The 20,995-nt window shown below is 40.6% G+C and overlaps 2 protein-coding genes across 7 annotated transcripts; both read left to right on the top strand.

The window, feature by feature from the left end:
* Positions 1-41: 41 nt before the first annotated feature.
* Positions 42-12,156, top strand: rpgrip1 (RPGR interacting protein 1). 5 transcript variants are annotated; one of them, XM_044184701.1, is made up of 31 exons: positions 42-489; positions 1,221-1,350; positions 1,932-1,985; positions 2,221-2,338; positions 2,547-2,752; positions 2,854-2,956; positions 3,453-3,593; positions 3,944-4,049; positions 4,183-4,206; positions 4,319-4,465; positions 4,564-4,637; positions 4,741-4,961; positions 5,213-5,319; positions 5,458-5,508; positions 5,628-5,807; positions 5,969-6,086; positions 6,315-6,478; positions 6,586-6,931; positions 7,180-7,340; positions 7,836-8,068; positions 8,357-8,472; positions 8,761-8,969; positions 9,279-9,335; positions 9,465-9,679; positions 9,885-9,963; positions 10,105-10,171; positions 10,443-10,537; positions 10,775-10,964; positions 11,070-11,154; positions 11,294-11,421; positions 11,773-12,156. In XM_044184701.1, exons 2-31 carry the CDS (start codon positions 1,263-1,265, stop codon positions 12,009-12,011), a joined length of 4,122 nt encoding a protein of 1,373 aa, XP_044040636.1. In that variant the 5' UTR covers positions 42-489; positions 1,221-1,262; the 3' UTR covers positions 12,012-12,156. The 5 variants fall into 5 exon arrangements, with proteins under 5 accessions (XP_044040636.1, XP_044040637.1, XP_044040638.1 ...); XM_044184702.1 differs by having other exon boundaries at positions 2,218-2,338; positions 3,456-3,593; XM_044184703.1 differs by having other exon boundaries at positions 2,218-2,338; positions 4,570-4,637.
* Positions 12,157-13,792: 1,636 nt separating this feature from the next.
* LOC122870609 (PC-esterase domain-containing protein 1A-like) lies at positions 13,793-20,643 on the top strand. 2 transcript variants are annotated; one of them, XM_044184920.1, is made up of 9 exons: positions 13,794-14,176; positions 14,375-14,456; positions 14,643-14,722; positions 15,019-15,251; positions 16,165-16,315; positions 17,001-17,247; positions 17,596-17,652; positions 19,603-19,812; positions 20,134-20,643. In XM_044184920.1, exons 1-9 carry the CDS (start codon positions 14,174-14,176, stop codon positions 20,280-20,282), a joined length of 1,212 nt encoding a protein of 403 aa, XP_044040855.1. In that variant the 5' UTR covers positions 13,794-14,173; the 3' UTR covers positions 20,283-20,643. The 2 variants fall into 2 exon arrangements, with proteins under 2 accessions (XP_044040856.1, XP_044040855.1); XM_044184921.1 differs by lacking the exon at positions 17,596-17,652 and having other exon boundaries at positions 13,793-14,176.
* The last annotated feature ends 352 nt before the right edge of the window (positions 20,644-20,995 follow it).

The raw sequence follows: 20,995 nt of genomic DNA, 5'->3' as shown, positions 1-20,995 counted from the left end.
CCTGCTCCACTCCAATAATCACTATCCTGAGTCATTACAGGCTAACTACAAAACTGACTTCAGATTGTACAACGTGACGGTTGCTAATCAGATTAGCACAGAGATGGGATTAGCTTCAAGGCAGATGGAGCACTGAGACAGAGTTCAGGACTGAGTCTTGGGAGGAGGCATTATACACACATACTGTTCACTCACATGTATGTCACTGAACTAAATGCATCCACACAAACACACAGTCATTGCAAATAATCATTTAACACTTGTGAATTCCTAAAAGAATTTCAATTTGGAAACATATTTGTAAAGAGAGAACTTAAAAGGGGTTAGGGAAAGAGGAAGGGATGAAGAGGGATTAAAACTGATATCATCCAAGCACAGGGTGGAGACATGTAGAGAGCCACCAGGTTACACTGAACAACAGCCTAAAGCAAGAACAGTAGACATTTCTTTAGCAGAGGTAAAACGTCTTTGGATGGCCAACAGAAAAGGGTAAGTCAAATATTTTGTTAATAGTTTTCAGTGTTGATCTCTGTTACTATAGGAAGGACTATCAAAATGCCCACCACTGTCCTACCAGTATCATTCCTGGTGTTTATCACTAATTGCACAGCAATGTAGACCTTAAAACAGCAAATTATTTTTATGAACTTTTACTTAATTGCCACATTTGGCCGATAGCTTTAAAAATGTATAATGAAGCTAAAACCGTTGGGGATGACAGCTTCTCTAGGCAGAGAAGTAGTAGTAGTAGATTATACACAGTGTGTACAGAGTTTTGAGGTCATGATTTGAAGTATCACTGAAAAAGTAAATTACCTCTGCAACTGAGAGTATATACAGACCTTAATTTCCTACCTTTTGCCAGTTTGACAACTTATATTTCTGTATGTGTGTGTAATGGAAAGCACTGCTTCCAGCAGCTTGGATCTCATTAATCCCCACAGTGCAGTAAGTGATGAAGTGTACAATGCATTCACCATAATGGCAAAAACTAGGAAGGGAATGATTTTAAGGCTCTATAATTACATAATGTAATGTAACAAGTGATGGTCTCAAGATTGAATCATACTTTTTTGGTTTCTCTGTTTTGCTGCAGTCATAAGAACCTTTCACATAACCATTTTTAGTCCAAATTCCAGTTTGTAACTTCACCTGGATGATGGTCAGTGAACCAGCAGTGGATGTCAGTATGACAAGTTTGCTGTTGTGACATTTCAAAGACCGGAGCTTTCTGATTTGCTGAGTCTGAGTGGAGAGGTGTGATGTCGCCAGTGATGGATGAGACAGCCGGGGATCTCCCAGTCAAAGATGTGGGACTGATGAGGGGGGGTCTGATGCCAACTGTCCCAGGTTTGTGTGTATAGTCTTATACCATGATCTGTGTGTACATGTACTTGAATTTTCAATATAAGTTATGACAAAATAGAAATTAAAATAAACTCCCAAATGATTATTGAATCTTTGGATTGCTCTTTATTCAGTGATAGTATACTATTAGTAGAAGACTGACCTTGTACATTTTAAACATTAAATGTTCAACGTGAATTCAATTTGGAGGTGTAGACAGGTTTTGGTCACATATATTTACTTTGGAAAGGTTTAATATCATAATTTGTTATGTAATTTCAACAATGTTGTACACAAAACAACTGGTCTCATTTTAACATCACTCAACATAGATAATGTGATATTGTTAGCATAGAGTAACAGAGCCAATGATCCAATGGGGATACATCAATGAATTGTATTTTCTCAACAAAATTCCAGTGAGCTCTAGTTGCTTTAAGTTAAGGTTTAATTGAGTGACAGTGAGGGGTTTAGGAAATTTGTTGACTCAAAGGTCTTGTGCAATAGAAGTACATTTGTGTGTCTGTAAATACATATATACAGTCGTGACCAAATGCATGTCACCTTCATGCTGTTTTCCCCAGATACTCTACGTGATGTGAAGCCATGGAAGAAGTATCATGTCATGAAGACAAGAGGTAAAACCACTTTACAAAACTTTTAAAAGCATACAAAAGTGCCTTTCGTGCTAGCATATAAACAATTCTCTTTTTTTCTCTGCAAATGTCTATGCATCAGAATCAGAAATACTTTATTGATCCCCGAGGGGAAACTCTTTTGTTACAAACATGCATCAAACATGCAAAGAAAGTGCTTTTTTACATTTTTGGCTGCCTCTCTCTCTCTCTCTCTGCCTGTCTCCCTCTTCAGCAGATCCTCAGCGCCTGTTTCGGTTTCCCAGAGAGCACCTGGAGGACCTGTGTCTCAGACTGCAAGAGGAAAACAGTGTGCTAAGACAGCACACACGTACACAGGAGCAGAGGCTACGCAGGTAACACGCATTAGCACCGAAACACTGACCCATACCCTGATGACTGTACCTAACACCAGACATTTGGGCAGAATTGGGCACATCAATGTGGCATCTCAGAGTAGCTGGGACAGTCATCTCTGTTGCAGCCCTAGGATGTGATTTAAAGAGATATGATAAAGACAAGTCCTCTAATATGGCTGATTTAACCTCCTCCTTCTTGCCTCAGGATGTCCACCAGACTGATGCGTCTTCGTCAGGCCCGTCCTGGGTCCAGTGGTGTGAAGGAGAGGGACATGGAGGACACCATACAGGAGCTGGAAGCCCGTGTGGCGAAGCTGGAGAGCCAGAAAGGGGTGCTACAGAACAAACTCAGCCTGGCCAAGCAGCACATTATGGACCTCGGAGGTCGCACGCCATACAAGTTCAGTAAAGGTGTGTGTGTTGTGTAAAAAATACAGCACATGAATAGAGGGCAGAGTGACTACTGCTTCCTCTTCCATCTCTGACCTTCCTCCCTCTCTTCTTCTTGTCAGGTAGAAGTATGGAAGTGGAGGGTGGGGTCAGGAGGGCAGCCCAGACTGCCCCGCCCCGCTATGGCCCCACTTTGGAAGACACCAGGACAGAGATGGAGAGATTGTAAGTGTAAGCTAAATAGAAAAGTTGTGTAGAAGACATTTTAGAGTGCAGTTTTCTCATATGAGTAGTTTCCTGCCAAAACCTCAGACAGTTTTTCACTGTTGTCCTGTAAACTACTATCTACAAATCTATAAAAAAAATATATATATATATATATATATATATATATATATACTGTATATCATATCGAGTTTGTGCAGGACATTAAGAATATGCAAAAAAAACCCTTCCTGATCAGGTAGTCTGTATTAAAATTGACAAAATAAATCATGTTAGGAAACTCTGGGAAGCAAGTGAGTCTTTGCCAGTCCTGCACTTGTCCTGTTTCTATCTCTATTTTCTTTCTTTAGCTCCATTCCTTACTCTATTAAATAAATCCCTCAGTTTTTCATCCCTCCTCTTTTCTAACCTCTAATTATATCATCGTTCCCACCTCATTCTACTCCCATGACTCCACCCTGACCTCCCTCTGCCCCTCCACATCTCTCCCTCCCAGCAGGTCCAGTGTCACAGAGGAGATGAGGGTTGCAGAGCTGGAGCTGACTGCTCAGGCGCTCAGAGACTCGCTGAGAGAGAAAGAGAAAGCGATAGAGGGAACTGTGAGAGAGATAAGGAAGCAGCAGTCTGACAGACACAGGTGGCTACAGCAGAAATACAACTACTAATATCACTAATGCTAATATTACGGCTACTACTGCAGTTGTTGGAAAGGTGCATTGCATTTTTCGTGTCCTACTTTTTGGAGTATATTTTTAAATCAGTAAATTAGTTTTTATTTGAATACAATTGAATGTGCTTTGCTGCAGTACCACTAAGTAGATTTAAACCTGCATTTACACAATAAGTAAGATCTGAAAAGTAGCACCTTTTCTTCACAAGGAGGACAATGTAGTGTTCTTTCCACCACCACCTACTCTTATTGCAGCTACCGCTACAACTGCTTGCACAACAACCATGTCAATAAAAATAATCGTATCTCTCTGTCAGAATCACTATTAGAGAAAATGTGGATCTGATCCGTCTACAAAAGCAGCTTTCAGACAAGAGCACCGCCCTGAGAGTCACCCAGGAGAAGTTCAACGACCTGCAAGAGGTTAAATTACCTTATTTCTCTATAAATCATTAATTTTTTCTTATGTTACTTTAGTCGTTTACACTTACACTCTAATTGGTCCTCAGAAGTTAGAAGTTAGATCTTTCTTTTTGTCTTTTCTCTTTCCTTCCAGGCATATGAGAATCAGCTGGAGGAGGTAAATGCCCCGTTATACAAAAAGCTTAATGAATACTTTAGAAGTCTGATACTTTACTCAGAAATCAATTAGTGCTCATATTAATTTGGAGTGTGTCATGTGTTCACCCCAGAGCCAGAGGTCGCTGAGGGAAAGCCAGGGAGCCCTGCTGGAGAAAGTGGAGGAGCTGACTGAACAGCTGAAGCAGGAGAGACAGAGAGCACTGGCATTGGAGGGACAACTTACCACCTCCACTATGTCTCTACAGACCCTGGACAAGGTACTGCATTTGTATCTGCATGTATAAATCCTGACTAGGAGAGACTAGAGCTCATCTAACATGATGTCAGTTTTTTCAAAGTTTTATTTCTGATTAAGCTACAGGAGAGGATATTAGACCTGGAGGGAGAGAGGGATCTAATAAAAGAAAACTATGACACTCTACTAGAGAGGTAAGAGTTAAAGTCTTCTACTCGTGTAGTCCTAACATTTGACAATGACTTCTGAAAGTCTTTTCTCCTTTTCTGTTTATATTGACCTTTTTTTCTTTCCTAGTACTTTATCTGTGCAAAGCAGCCATGATGGCCGGGTGGAAAAACATAGAGAAGTGGAGCAGAAGAGGGAGAAACTGGAAGAAAACATCTGTGGGACGGACATCCAGGGACTGGAGGAGATGCTGCAAGCAGAGAGGGAAGCGAGAGGCAGGCTGGAGCTGGAGAAGGAGAAACTGAGACGTGAGAGGGAGATATTAGAGGAGCAGAGGGAGCGAGAAAGAGGTAGGAGTCTCAGCATGACGGCACTCCATCTCCTGCAGTTTGACAATGATAAGAAAACACCTGGATTTGGAGTTAGTTAAAGATAAATTTCTTTTTATAAGTTCCACTAAATTAGATCCTAACACCTGAAATACCCAAAGCCTCAAATCATCCAGTGCCGAAAGCAAACAGATTCTCCAGTAACAAAATGAAAAGGTACATCATTTTACAGTCCCATTTATTCATTCATGTGTCCCGTGTTGTTCGTTTAGAGTTTTCCGTCATGACGAGAGACAAACGAGAGCATCTGGAACGGGAGGTTGTCCAGTACAGAGAGCAGGTTTCTGCTCTGCAGGACAGACTGGACTCTGTCACCACGGTCAGACTTGAAGAACTGAATAATATACTGCTGAACAGATGTTTCACACATCAGATTCTTATTTGTTTTCTGTGTGTTATCCTGTTTTAAGCACATATCCTGGCACAGGTTTCATCATCTGTCTCTTCTCTCTTCCAGGTGTTTGACATGAGTGTTGAGGAGCTCAGTGAAACTCTTTTGCAGATCAAGGTTTGCACACGTTTTTTTTTTTTTTTTTTTTTTTTTTTTTTTTACCTCTGTTAGGACTGCTTTAAAAGACTAAATAAAATGCTTTTAAACCTTGTTGCATGCTTTCCTTCCAACTACAGGCATTTAGGATGCAGCAGGAGAGCAAGGTGGGGCTGCGTTTCCTCTGGGCTGATGGGAAGGTGGAGGATTCGCCCCGCGAGCTGGTAAACATTCAGGCGTTGCATGCTGAGACTGTGCTGGAATTACAGAAAACCAGAAACCTTTTAATGCTGGAGCACCGTATCAGTAAAGACCTGCAGGTACAAGCACAAACACACTAAACACATTTGTCAAATACATGTACACAACACAAAACTGTAATCAGCATTGATACTCCTGTGATTGTCATTCTCAGCTTCCTTTAAATTTTTCTTTTCCTGTTTTAACTGAACTTGTCTTCAATGAAACTTTCCTTCCTAAGGAAGAGTTGAACACAGTCAACCAGAAGATGGAGAGAGAGAGGGAGGACAGCAGGAGGAGGATGGCAGAGAAAGACAAACTTTTATCAAAAAGAGCTCTTCAGATCAACACTCTACAAGGTATGAACAACAACAACCCTCATTTCCGTACTAACAGCAGAGGCAAGAGAATATAATTCCTACTACTTATGTGCTGTCTGCCACTGATTGATGGGCATGCAGGAAGTGATTAGTGTTAACATTTGCAGTTTGTTCAGAAAAAACGCAACTGGGTAGTTAGCATCTGCAGCAAATAAGCGAAACCTTCAGAATTTCAAAACTTTTTATTTTTCTATTTGTACTCTAAAGCTCAGTTGAAAGAGTTAGCATACAGCCCCAGGAACTACAAACGGACCATACCAATACAGTACACCTGGCCAGCAGGCAACGAGGAGATGGTACAGCCCATTGAGGACGATATGTCTTTTTCACAGCTGAGGGCTGGCGAGTCACTGTTGGAGATCCACCTTAAGGTCCAAAAAAAGTCAGACGTTTGATGTTTTTTCATTCAAAATCATTTGGCGCATGTTTCCCATGAAGCTAAAATCTGTTTTGTTTTGGGGGGTTTTTGCACCTTCAGGCCGCAACCTTCACCCCAGCAGGGCTTCGTACTATGGGCAGCATCCGTCCAGGAGCGGACAGAGGTGAAGACATTGTGACCTTCTGCACCTACAGCCTCTTGGACTTTGAGGTGCACTCCACTCCTCTGGTGTCAGGTAGCCAACCCAACTACGTCTTCACGTCCCGCTACGCTCTAACAGCCCGAGATCTGGGCAGGCTGGGAGGTCAGGGGTCAAGGGTCAGAGTGGAGCTCCACCAGGCATTAGGAGGGGTCAGGTTTGTGACACATGGAAGTGGGCAGATGTCCCTCATGGGTGCCATGGAAAGGAGAGGGGATCGCATCGGTGGACATGTCAATATCACAGGTGAGTAATGTTGTATAAAGAAAAAGTTAAATACTGGATTTGATGTTTCTTTTCGTGCACACAGTCTGTTAACATGCAGTGATTGCCAATATGAAGATATTCTATAAATTACCTGTAATTTTTCTTTTACATTTCTTTTGTGTTGTAATGTTCTTATTTATTACATAATGCACTATGTGTGGTAATCTCCATTAATTTGATAATTATGTTTCAACCCATGTTTAAAAATCTGTCTGTCTCTCTCCAAGGCTCCGAGGGTGAAATTGTTGGCGTTGTGGATTTCTGGGTGCGACTGTTTAGTCCTGCAGAGCCAATAGATGCTGTGGTAGAGAGAGGAGCTGACAGGAGAACAGCGAAACCGAGGAGACCTGTGCAGATCTCACTTGGCTGGCAAGATGCTGGTCATGAGGTACAAGAGAGTGATTTAATGGTCATATTTTGAAATAGTATGTCCACAGTGTGTAAATAAACATGAGACTTATACTACACAGTATGTATGATGAATGTGTATATTGAGGGAACATACTGTATGTAAAGAAGACTGATTTGTTGCCTGGGTACCTTTCCTTGAATTTAGTAAGTTGTCTATCATTAAAGGCTTTGTTCATCCAAATTACAATTCACTTACCTCTAGTGGTATGTAGCCATGCAGGTTGTTTTGGTTTTATTTCCCCAGATTGTGATTTTCTATGTGACTTTTTAGAAAATGTCACAGTTACTCTGGGTAATCCACAGACCTCACTATGAATATATTTTTAAAACTACTTTCCACCAAAGAAATAGTCCCTAAGAAAACTGTTCACAGTGAGGTCTGGGGATTCCGAAGTGTAACGGAGACATGATTTTTGGAAACAGATGTTGCTGCTGATTTTTAAAAAATGTCATTTTTCAATGTTGTATGCAGGAGTTACATGACTACGGTGGGGGGATCCCCAATGAGTTGGTGGTCATGTTGGAAAGTTGTGTGGGCCTTAATGCTCGCTGGCCTGGACTTCTTCCCGATGCCTACCTGACATACAGGTTCTATGACCTGCCGCCTCACGTCTCTCAAACAGTCCAGTCCAATGCTGACCCAGTGTTCAATGATACCACCAGCTACCCACTAGCAGTAACAACTGATGTGTTGCACTACCTGAGGTATGATAGTCTTGAAACAGAAAAAGCATATGTTGGAAATTCAGTTTATATTGCAGAGGGCATTCACTTGTTGTGACACAGCCTTCCTACCTTTTCAAGTTGTCTTGATTTGGGGTTTTTAGCAGATAAGTTGCCTCTTGACTCTTAAGTCTCAGGCCAAATTAATGAGTATCCTAAAGAACTTATTAAGATCTTGTCAATTTTTCAATTCTTATAAAGTTAATAATGCTTTAGATAACCCATATCTTTGTAAAATATCGACAACATTCAACTCCACTGGTTGCCCAGGTCCAGCAGTTTGTGGGTGTATGTATTTGATGACAGCGATGACCAGATTCCGCCTGCCTATCTGGCCAAGACCCCCATCCCACTGCGAGCCCTGGCTACAGGCAGGGAGATCAGAGGTGAGGGAGAGAGAAAAGTAAAACAATGACATATATATCGTCTGCATCCCTTGCTAGAGAAAGCATTCATTTAGATTAAGGTGGAAACTAACATGTTATTTTTACATAGTCTGTATATACATACAATATATACATAGTCTAGGCTAAAGAGAAAACTGATCCCTCTGAAACATTACTGTTTGAAAAATCAGTATTGTATCATTGTTCAAGAACCAGAACAGCCGGACCCAAACTATCCAGTCAGGAGTATGAGAGTGCTTTTATCTGTTTTTCTCTCTGTCCTGCCAGGTGACTATGTTCTGAGGGATCCAGCTGGTGGACCTCGAGGCATGGTCAGGGTCATGATAAAATGGAGGTACCCCTTCCAACAATCAGTGGACACTGTGCTGGGTAGACAGGGAAGACAGGACAGAGAAATGGAAAGCACTGAGAGGGAGGAGAGGAGGAGAGAGGAGGCTGAAGTGACACCGAGGCCCATAGCCAAGCCCAGAGTGAAGGTGACGTTATTTATTCTAGTGTGGCATAAGGTTTTGGAATTACCAGTAATGCTCTGGGGAACTGTGCTGTAATGTATTTTATATACATTTGTTTGCAAACAAGAGTGTATAAACTGATAAAAAGCAATGACAACCATAACCCTCTTTAAAAAGAAATGTACCTCTAAGGAGCGTTCATTTTGCTAACATCATGTCATATGACTTTTGGGTAAAGAAGTCCTCAAAAATGTGTAAATGCTAAAATGCATAATTTCTTCAAAGACACTTCCTGTTCCCTAGCTTAATACCTGTTCTGTGGCTTTACCACAGACTCAGCTACTTGAGCCAAGAGAAACCAAAGCCGTGCAGAAAGAGACTAAAGCTTGGGTAAGGTCTAAAGCACCTACAAAACTATCTCACACTATCTCAAACTAATTCACAGCTGAGCTGTTTCTTTTTCATGATAATTTAAGTATAAGCACTCTTTTGTTTACTAGTATATTTGTCTGTTTACAGCCTCAGCCTCCACCTGTCAAACAGAAAAGCTCACAGAACATACGACCAGAGCAACCCACCTCTATGAAACTGCTGGCCACTCGCCAGTCCACAGCCAGGAAGAGATCCACCAAGAGGTCACCTGACCTTTACCAGCGCACACCCCATCTGACGCCTGAGCCAAGACTGACCACGCCCTCTCATTTGCCAACAAGCAAGTACGTTGCAGATTTTTTGTAAGTATAAAAATCCACTCCATTATCTTGTTATTGTAGAGCTTGATGAACTTGATGAAATTAGCTAGTTTTAGAATTTAGGAAACATGATCTTTGTAGATAACATGATTAAATGTGTTAATGCTTTCTTAGTATTGTTATAATTTTCACCTCTACTAAAAGTTAAGCAAAAATATGTTGAAAAAATATTTTAATCTTATTTAAGATCTTCAGAGGGAACGTCTTCCAGACAATCACCCGCCACACTGTCGAGGAGAAGCTCTGCCAGCGATGCCAGGACTCAGGTACGAGTCATTTTCCCAGGAAATAAAAATCAGTCAAAACAATGTTGTGGAAGGAGAAGCAAGAGTAATTACAATTAAATTAGAAGACACCAGTTGAGAACTGGCTGGTGAATGGGCTCATATCTCATTTCTTCTTCTCAGGACCTTCCCTCTGCGGATCAGGTGTCAATGGATGAAGAGGAGGAGGAAGAGGAGAGGAGTGAGAGCGGTAACTATTCATATACACACAATAGGCCTAAACACATGCTTTGAGTTTCTCTCAGTAATTTGAAGCCTCATTCTGCCATTGTTTAAATATGCAAACAATGATTATATAATAATCCATTAGACCTAAAACCTTTACAAAATACAGACATTTATTATACAAAATATGCCTGGAACACATATGAAGCTGTCTCATGCTGACAGCTCAGCCAGTCGAATTTAAATTGAAATAAATCCAGTTATTCTCATGTTGATGTTTTTTTTTAACTATACAGCTGCTGCAGGAGATAGTGAAGCCCCAGAGTCTTCAGAGTCAAGTTCCTCACAAAGCGACATTATCATCATTCCACCAAAACGAAAAATGAGGAAGGTACGAATGAAGTAACTGTTCGAGTGAGAGAAAATACATGAATGAAAGAGAAAAAAGGGAAACCTTTAGCATCACATTGTGCTATTATTGTCATTTGTACATCTGTGGATCTAGCATAAGTTTGACCTCTCATTTTAAATGAGCTGGTCAGATGTTATGATATAAATAGATACATTTGTCAGTCAGATGTCAGTGCATTTTATCTGCTTCAGTAAAGGTTTATGAACTGTGTTTCAGGGAGACAAGCTGAGAGTCGAGATTCTGTCCCTGACTTTTGAACCATCCTCACACATGGCGCTGGATGAGTCAGTGCAGCGTGTTTATGTGGAATATCGGCTGCTGGGCGTCCCGATGGAGACGACAGAAACACCCATGTCCCTCCGCAAACCCAAAGATGGGGAGGAGATTCACTATAACTTCACACGAGGTGAGAGTGGGTTACATTTGTGGCTTCGTGTATGTTTGTTTCTAAAACAAATTTTATTTCAAAACTCCTTTATTAACCCCAAATCTCTCTGTTTGTCTCATTCAGTAATTTATGTGGATGGTTCACAGTCAGCTCCACTCAGACAGTATCTTTACACCATGTTGGAGGGCACCGACCCCAACCAGGGCAGGTAGCGTCATTTGTGTTTTTTCTGTTATTTTACATGTTAAAGTATGAGTGAATACATCAGTTTATGTCTCTGTACTTTATGGATGTCTCTAGACCCAAACCTCAAAATGTAAGTGTGTATGTCTGTGTGTCATGGCAAGGTTAAAGTTCACAGTGGTCAGTGAGCCGATGGACGATGATGAGGAGTGTGTGGACGTTGGACATGCTTTTCTGGACCTACAGGAACTGCTCCTTACAGGAAATGATGTCATCAACCAACAAATTGACAGTAGGCATTGTATTTGTGTAATGCTTTTTGTGTTGTTTTTTTTGCAAAAGTGAACTAAAATACAGAGACTCTTAAAACTAATTCAAAGCAACACTCTGATGAACTTGTGCAACCAGCAAGGTGGTAGCACTTTCACCTTTCTGTGTCCAATATTTTGCATGCTATAGCTTTCATTATTTAGAACTTGATTTTGAGTGAAAAATCATAAGCATAATATAGAGGTGTGCCTGGTACTATAGCAAGCATAGAGATTTAGGTAAAGATTTTGTACAATGTTATACCCTTTCTTGGATGTGTGAAACATAGAGTTTTCTTACAGTCTGTCTGCCATTGTGTCTTTGTTTTCTCCAGTTCTGAGTGTGGATGAAGACAAGGAGGTGATTGGAAACCTGAAAGTGTCTGTGGAAGCAGCGAAAGCTCTGACTGGGATATATCAGGAGTTTCACCAGACAAGCGAGACCAACAAAGCAGACGAGACAGACGAAGAAGAAGAGGGGGAGGAGGAGAAAGAAGAAGAGGAGCAAGAGGAAGAGAAGAAAAAAGATCAGATACAAGTGACAGATCATGATGATGACAGTGACTTCTACTGAAAGCAATTAGTATGAGATAAACAGAGAGGTTGTGTCCTGTATGAAACAGTTTTAAGCATACAAAGATGCCATTATTTCCCTATTTGTAGCCTCTTCTTCATCATTTACAAAAGCAATGAAATAAAGAATAATTTTTTGAAAGGCATTTGAATGTGTTCTTTAAAGTTTTTTTTATGGATTTTATAAATTTGATTTCAATCACCCAGTTTATCCAGTATATCTTTATCATGTATGTGATTGACAGCATCTTTCTTAGTAGACTAGCATTTAGTAGACTAACATTTTTCCTGGGTGTCATTTGTTTCTCCACCAAACTCAAAGCAAAGAACTCTCAAAAAAGGTATTACATGATTGTGTGTATTGTTCTTCAAAAAGTCATACAATTCAAATCTTAATTTTTATGAAATTTGAGGGTAACACAAGCAGTATTTGTTCAAATAAATTATTTTTAGACGTTTAATCAATCAATGACCACAAACTAAGTGATATACAGAAAACCTGGTACCAGGTACTGTTGTTATTACAGCATAGGAGTACTGGTTGGTCTCTGCGCATATAATTGGAGCCTAAAATGAATTTGGAGGCAACAGGGTACAGGTACATACACAACGAACAGATGGCTCTGTAGAATATGACACACAAGTAAATGAAAGACCAAAAAGTTACAAGACTTCATATTAATTTGAATTAATTAATTAATTAATTTTGCAATTCCATTTTAAAATTAAAGGCACAGTGTGTAGGATTTAGTGGCATCTAGCGGTGAAATTGTAGTTTGCAACCATTTGAATACCGCTCACATCACTCTCCCCTTCTAAACGTTGTAGGAGAAACTACGGTGGCGAACGGACTTATTTAGAGCCAGTGTTTGGTTTGTCTGTTCTGGGCTACTTTAGAAACATGGCGGTGCAACATGGCGACCTCCGTGGAAGGGGACCCGCTGCTTTACTTTTTTCCCGCCCTACTGTGCGGTGATTGGCTAGTACTCATTACTTAGATGCGTACTTGTGATTGGAGGCTAGCTGTGAGCATGATTGCCATCATATGACCACTATGCTTGGAAAATAGCAACATGGGGCACCAAATATGATGAATTTACTGTTTGTCATAGTGTTATTGTAATGGGAAACGTTCATTCTGAAGGACTATGTTGAACGTTTCCTTGGTAAACACACCGACCTCCAGACCCTGCCGGTCCCGTACCTGCCGAGGGCGGCGCTGGCTGGTCTGTGAGCTGGCTGGTGTCAATTGACCGGTCTCATAGGGCCCTCGGCAGGTCCGGTCCGGATCCGGGCCAGGAGCTGGGTCCAGAGGCGTGTGTTTACCCTAGAAACTGTTAACTCTGTCAACATAGTCCTTCAGAATTAACGCTTATATTTGTATTATTAATACATTATCTGCAACGTTAGTAGTGGTCTGTGGGGGGGGGTCTCCCATGTAGATAAAAACGCTTATTCTAAGGTAACGTTAATGAAAACAACGATTCTCATTCAGGTGATTATACCCTAATTAAAACATACTTACAAATAATATTTTCCATTTGTGCCAATAGCTCCTCCTAAATGTTACACACTGGACCTTTAAAGGTGGAATACGAGATATTAAGCACATTTTATTGTAATTTTTTACAGTTAGAACCTTTCAGTGAACAATTCTAAGAAAAATGTTACTATTCAATTTACTATTGTTTTTTAAAAATGTATGAATTTATAATTTGATTACGTCTCAAGTAAGCCTCGCGAGACCGTTATTCAAAGTGCGCACAAAAATCGTGATATTTCCGACAGTGATTAAAAGCGTCATCAAATTGGAGACACCTGTGGCTTAGTGGTCTATTACATCAACGGCGTAATGAGTAATACGTTAAAACTGTAATATTTAAGCTACAAAATGAAACACTTGCCATAACTTTTAGCTTGTTCGAGTTGTCAAACAACTTTAAAAGTGCAGCCAGGGGCCAGTTGGTGAAGCCAGTCATTGGATGATTCAGTTTCCAGTAACGTTTAAGTTGGCTAACGTTAGCTAGCTAACTTAGATTAAAACAACAACAACCACAAAAAAACTCAAGGTGCCAACAGCGAGATACTTTTAAAACGGCTGGCGTTAGTAGTTAGATTCAATTGTTAAATACATCTACAATTAAGATAGTCCCAAATTCAACAATGGTAAGTATCTGTCACCTTATGTTAATTTAAGTCAATGCTAAAGTCAGCTAATTATCCTAGTTTATTAGTATGTCAATGCTTATTAATTAACACAAGTGTGAACACCATTACCAACCATCTTATGTCGTGGGTAAATGGACCTCTGACCTTCACAGTGTCTCAGTTAAACAACACAAATGTTTGGCTTTGTATTAACAGAAGGAGATACTGAAGTGTGTGAGCCACCAGCAGGCCAGCCAGCTGCTCCATAACAAGTTCATTGTGGTGCTGGGAGACTCCAGTGAGTAGCCACTTGAATTCACCCTCTCGTTTTCAAATAATCTTTTGAAATAGAATGTATGTTAGAAAGTATGTTCTAAAACAGTCAGGAGAAATATGTAAGCCCCCTAAATTGGATTTCTTGGTTGAGAGCATGGGTCAGCTTTTTACACTGCCACTTCTGATACTCTCTGTATCTCATCCTCAGTTCAGCGGTCCGTGTACAAGGACCTTGTTCTGCTGTTGCAGAAGGAGAAATATCTCAATTTAAGACAACTCAAGAGCAAGGCAAGTGCTGTATAGAAGGCTAACATTTACCAGGTTTACATACTGAAACAGGGGAAGGAATTCCATATTCTTGTTAAATGTTATTATTATTATAAGCTGTGATCTCAAAGTTCAATGTAGCAACATTGCTCCACTTGAACTTTTGACATTTTTTCATCATTAGACCATTTTCAGTGGGTCTCAGGACAAACTATATTTAAAAAAAAAAAAAAAGTTCTCTTTCCCCCGTAGGTAGCTCCTGTCTCCATCCCCATGTGCTCCTGTTGTCCTCACTCTCTCATATCTTTCTCCTTCAGGGTGAGATGAGCTTTGAACAGGACTGCCTGGTGGAAGGGGGTTGTCTAGGCCAAATGAGCAATGGAACGGAGTACCGGGAGGTTCGGCAGTTTCAGTCTGCTCACCACCTGGTCCGCTTCTACTTTGTGACGCGCATCTACTCTCGCTACATGCAGAGCATCCTAGAAGACTTCCGCCACGGCTTGAAACCAGATGTGGTCATTGTCAACTCCTGCGTTTGGGATATTTCAAGGTGGATAGGTGGAGTAACTATTAATAGTACTAGCAGTACTAATTATCTAGCTGATCTGTTGTTAATGTAAAAATCTGACTTGATCATTAAGTGGCCAATGTACTGTAATTTAAGGTGGTGAGAGGGGTTAGGGGTGAGACCTGTGCTCAAGACCTGTTCATATCATTTCCAGCTGTTTGTCAGTAGAGGTTCATACAAATCATATATTAGAGACACAGTGAAATTTAAAAAAACAAAACAATAATTTGCTGTCTTGGTTAGTTGCTATCTTTTGGTGTATATAAAAATCCCTCTTTCTCTTCCTGCAAGACATTATTTTTGAAGATTCATCCTGCACTTGGAGACGAATACATAAATGTATCTAATCAAATGTGACTTGGTTCAACCAGCTAACTCCTCCCATCATTTAAAACCTTTGCCGTGGGTGGTGAGATAGCTGAGCAAGTTCATGGGCCGGAGGTATGTGTTTTGGATTGGCAAAAATTTTGTTTACATTTCCAAAAAGGGCATGGTTGAGATCTGATTTAGTCATTTCTCCCTCATCCCCGCCTCTTGATCTAACAGCGAGGCTGACGGAGGTGTGGGTGGAAGTGAACAGTTGTCTATAACCATATAGCTGCTAGTATCCTGCTCCAAACAGCTGTGCTTTTCCAACAGACTCTATGCCTGCTAAGTCACGCCCACATTTAAGTGATCAGATTTGGTCCATAGTGGTGTGTGTGTGTGTGAGACAGCAGTGGCAGAGGACAAAGCACTGCTCAGCTTGAATGTATCAAGTTTGCCTGAACCACAATAAGCACCTGAAGCTGTTTGCCTTACCTGTTCCCTGGTGTAAGGTGTCACTGAAGCTCTTTTGATTAGATTAGTTTGTGTATAGTGAACTTGACCTTCACATCTGTGTTGGGTTCTGTAGATACTATTCCAGTTGGGTTGATGACTACAAGGAGAACCTACATAAGTTCTTTGATGAGCTGAGGGGGATTCTGCTTGAGGAAACCCTGGTCGTATGGAACGTCACCATGCCCTTAGGAGAGAGAATCACAGGTGGTTTCCTGGTGCCGGAGGTACGTCATCACCAACCATCTGCATCATAACTAGACATGGAAATTGGGTCTTGTTGAGTCAAACTGGCGCACAATCTGTCATGAAATATATCTCCTCTTACACCCTCTCACTGGGAATTCACATTACGTGAGACCTCAGTGGAGTGTATTACCACTACTGAGGCGTACATTCATTCAATCCACATCGACTCCAACCTCAGTAGCCGTGTCACTGTCCTCAGATCCAGCTGTCCTGTCAGCAGCACAGCTAGTAAGAAGCTGAAAGGACAAGAGGTGGACAAACTGTCTTCACCAGGCTTTGTAACACCAGAAATTCAACAGACAAATTCATCCATTCAAGACTCCGTTAGAAGAACGCACGCAATAACATTAACAATAACAATTTTTATTTAATATGTTGACAACATACAGACGGCGAGAGATTTGTGTGATTTGAATTGATTTGAGTGCAAACTAGTCACTAAAGTGGGTTGCATCACTAAAACTGAAGAAATGCCTTAGCTTGTAAAGACCATAGTAATATGTAAATGCAGTTTGGTTATATTTGGTTATATAGTATATTTTCATTATTTCTTTCCACACTTTGTCTGGAGGAGGGCAAGAGGCTTATTTCTCTGCATTTTCTCCAGACTACTGCTGCTCTTCCAGCCTTAACTCTTTGTCCTCTCTCCGTCCTTCACCTCAGATTGAGCACAAGGCTCCCCACCTGCGCTACGATGTGATTGAAGCCAACTTCTACAGCGGAACTCTGGCTGACGCCTACAGAATGGATGTGTTGGACCTCCACTTCCAGTTCCGCTTCTCCCTGCACCATCGTACGAAGGACGGAGTCCACTGGAACGCCCTTGCCCACCGCAGGATAACCTCTCTGCTGTTACAGCACACTGCACAGGCCTGGGGTGTCGTCATGCCCTGCCCACTGACTGCTGTTGGTGAGGACGACGACTGCACACATAGTAAAATACACACTCCCACTGTAAGACAGGACTTGTGGCTTAGGCATACTGCAATTTGGTGGTGTTTTTCCATAATGTGTTTCCAGAACACTTCAGATTAGGGCTGAACGATATGCAAATAAAATTATATTGCGAGTCATTTTTGTATTTCATTTTCACTGGAAAAAAATATAAAAATGATGTGATTTTGATGGTAGCTCTTAGCCATTCGACTAGAATTAGCCTTTGTTACTAAATGTTTTTCTTTTCTTTTTTTTCTCTTTTTTTTTTTTTTTAAGGAATTTATGTGATGAAATTAGGTTGATATGAGTTTGTTCTTTTTAGAGCATACTGAGGTTACTGATCAGCAGCCAGCCTATGGAAATGCTACTAAACCTGCAGGTAAGACATCACTGGCCTGTACTACGAAGCAGGATTTGGGGTTAGCGAGGTAACTTCAGGTTTAACCCTGTGTTTTCAGGGTTACGACAGTGGTTCACTTCTTCTCGCCATGGTAACTTATGCTGAACACCTAACCTGCTCCGGAGCAGGCTATGTTGGAGATTAGAGATCACTGCGTATAAAAGCACTGCATTTATAGGCTACTGACCAATCAATTCTCTTGGAAAATGGCATCACCATTCATAGAAGATCCTGTGGATCTCAGTGTTCGGAATAAAAAAAAAATAAAAAAATCGTGAGAGGGTCTCTTAGGAGGGCAAGAATGTTCAGATAAAACCTTTTTTGTGCTTTGGTATACTGATATCATCCTACAACAGAGACTAACTGAAGCACTAAAGCCTTGTACTTGTTGTAGTTATAAGCTATAAAAATAAGCCTACTTACCTTTTTGAATTTTTATATTTCTTTTATTTGCGCCCAAGTCCATTTTACACTGGGTTGCAGCTCAAAGAATAAGGCTAAAATGATCATACACGCCATAAGAATACCTCTACATTGTCTTTACATTTCATCCTTGGTGTTTTATTCATGGTTTTTAATCATCCACTGTTAAGTTTCAGTCCCTATGCCTGCCTGTTTATTCACTGTGTTTTATGTGTAAAGTACTTTGTAACGCTGGTTTTGATAAGTGCTATACAAAAGCTTTATTATAAATGTAATTATAGTCAGATCTCGTGTCCTAATAATGGGCAGTGATATTATAAGCCGATAAATTTATGCATTCACACAGTCCAGCGTTCTGGGGTTTTTTTTTTGGTTTTTTTTTTGCCAGCTGTCCTTCCTCCATTTGGCAGCTGCAGTTGTGTTGCTTTCAGCTGGATTAAGTGTTTAACTTCTTCGTATTTGTCTAATATTATCATTTGCTCTTCATTTGTAAAGTATGCCGCTCTGCTGCCAGTAGACTTGTCCATGTTTGCGATTGGTCATGTGCTGCAAACACTGCCCCTTTTTATGTGAACGCACTCATAACTGGATTGGGGAAAACCTGGGTCGGCTTACTGAGATGATAACCAGCATTGTGTGACCGCTTGGCGTGACTGTGGTTGTTAGTGAAGCCAGATAACGTAAAGATATTCTGGGAAGGTTGAACTTGCTTTGAGGTACAGGCCCCTGATGATGATGATGATGATGATGATTAGGATTATTTCTATTGATGAATTAACAAAGGGGAAGGGTAAAATAAATCACAATAACCACATGACCTTCCAAGATTAATGCACTGAACATCAGGACGTGTTTGGGTTTGTCACGTCCAGCAGGATGGCTGTCCATCTACAGGAACGGTCACTTTCAGATGGCATCCCATCACTTGGGGGTTGAGATATTAATCATAGCTTTGTAGCACTAAATCACAGATGTTTATCTGTCTTCACAATATTTTAAAAAATCCATGTTAAAATTACAATGGTGGACAGTAAATGCTGTATATCAGTATAATGCCCAGTGTCAAGATATTTGAGATTTCCCATTGAATGTTAGCTTTGGTCTCCATTTTTGTTTATTTTGGGATTTAAGGTAGTTTAAAATTAAATAGAATGTACTATTAGAACATAAATGAGGCTTTCTGAAAATCTGCAGAGTCAGTCTTGAGAATGACAACCATGTTAGTGTAAACTGAAGCATTTCTCAGTTCTTGTGTGTTTGCTGCTGCATGTCATGCTTTTCAGGAGTGTGTCGAGTAGAGAGTGCCTCCAGTCAAACTAATGATGTCACATTAAGTATTCCAGCATATTGTATAATGCCGTGTGTTTGCAAAACATTTTTCAGCTATCTCAATCAATTTTAAAAGACAGGAACATAGCAGCCACACAGACTTACTGTGTTTTTTACTGGAGAAAGTGTTTGTTTTTTTTGCCATCCCCACCTCCCTCTCCTGTATCCCTTTCACAGAACGACACTCATCAAAGGGAAATTACAACGGCTACAGGGAGGAGTTCTTCAGTGATTCCCTCCCTTCTGGCTACTTGAACTTCGAGACGAACAACCTGCAGCCAAAGACTCATCACCATGAGGCCGCTGGAGCTTACAGACCTGCCCTCCTGCCACAGCCTCACCAGCCAGTCCACAGACATCAACATAAACATGGACAGGCTAAAAATAGTAAGTGTGAATATGTTGGTATGCTGATATAAATGTGGCAGTGACCAAACAGATTGGAGATAATGTATGTTCCTTCAATTAGACAAACAGATCACCCACACTCGCAGATAAGTGCTCTTCTTGTTTATTGTGGGCAAAAAAAAAAATGAACGTGTTGCCATTCAAGCAGACCACCCAAGTCAGATTTCACTCTGCACTGCATTGGAAATATTTTGTTTTAAAGACCAAGTTATGTGTGTCTTCTGATCTAGTTATTGAAAGTGTCTTCGAGCTGCAATATCTGCTCTAGAACCTATTTAACATGTCCTGTATGTTCTGCAGGTTTCCACCACAGGCCTCCCCACCACTTTAAGCCCTACAACGAGCACCATCATCAGTACGTGATGAGGAGCCGATACACCAGACACCACTATGCTCCATACACCCATCACAGACCCAGTCAATACGCCCATCATGGCCGCTACTACTGAGGCGGTAGCTGCCAGACGTGGTCATATTCTACTTATTGTGTTATCTACTCCAGTACATTGTTTCACAACAGTCCTCTTTGTTCTATCACAACTATACAACAGGTTTGTAACGAGGAGGAAGCATTAATCCCCAACCTGCTTAGTTCACGCAGATTTTAATTCGATGAATGTCCTCAGACGTACACATATTGGTCTATTTTCTTGTATTGTACTCTTTTAGTTGTTTTGAATTTTCAAATTGAGTTTGTTCTTTGGCACCAAAAATAGATTTTAAATATATTTCATTTCAGAAATTTTTTTTTAAATTCAGTCCTTAAAATGTCAGGTACTTTGTTCTAATAAAGTTGATGCTAAGATTTAAGAGGGCTGTTTAGTCATTTTAGTTCTAAATTAATAACTATTCTGATGTCACTTCACGTTCCACACTGATCAAGTATGGTATAAAGATTGTTTCCTTGGCATAAAACACTTATTTCCACATGATACAGTGGGTACAGAAAGTATTCAGACCCCTCTAAATTTTTCCACTCTGTTTCATTGCAGCCATTTGCTAAAATCAAAAAGTTTTTATTTCTCATTAATGTAATTAATTTCCTTCAATTGCAACCAGTCGTCCTGTCCCTGCAGCTGAAAAACACCCCCATAGCATGATGATGCTGCCACCACCATGTTTCACTGTTGGGATTGTTTTGGGCAGGTGTTGAACAGTGCCT

This window comes from Siniperca chuatsi, linkage group LG22 (assembly GCF_020085105.1).
Source record: "Siniperca chuatsi isolate FFG_IHB_CAS linkage group LG22, ASM2008510v1, whole genome shotgun sequence".
NCBI lineage: Eukaryota > Metazoa > Chordata > Actinopteri > Centrarchiformes > Sinipercidae > Siniperca > Siniperca chuatsi.
This window is presented reverse-complemented; position numbering and strand designations above follow the sequence as displayed.

What these genes read in the sequence shown, in the direction of transcription:
- LOC122870609 (XM_044184920.1), top strand. An exon ending in TGTGGTGCTGGGAGACTCCA is followed by an intron (nt 14,457 to 14,642) that starts GTGAGTAGCCAC and finishes TCTCATCCTCAG; the next exon opens with TTCAGCGGTCCGTGTACAAG. An exon ending in GTGGTTTCCTGGTGCCGGAG is followed by an intron (nt 16,316 to 17,000) that starts GTACGTCATCAC and finishes CCTTCACCTCAG; the next exon opens with ATTGAGCACAAGGCTCCCCA.
- rpgrip1 (XM_044184700.1), top strand. Translation starts at nt 1,263, where the DNA reads ATGTCGCCAGTGATGGATGAGACAGCCGGGGATCTCCCAGTCAAAGAT. An exon ending in TACAGGCAGGGAGATCAGAG is followed by an intron (nt 8,473 to 8,760) that starts GTGAGGGAGAGA and finishes CTGTCCTGCCAG; the next exon opens with GTGACTATGTTCTGAGGGAT. An exon ending in ACCGACCCCAACCAGGGCAG is followed by an intron (nt 11,155 to 11,293) that starts GTAGCGTCATTT and finishes TGTCATGGCAAG; the next exon opens with GTTAAAGTTCACAGTGGTCA.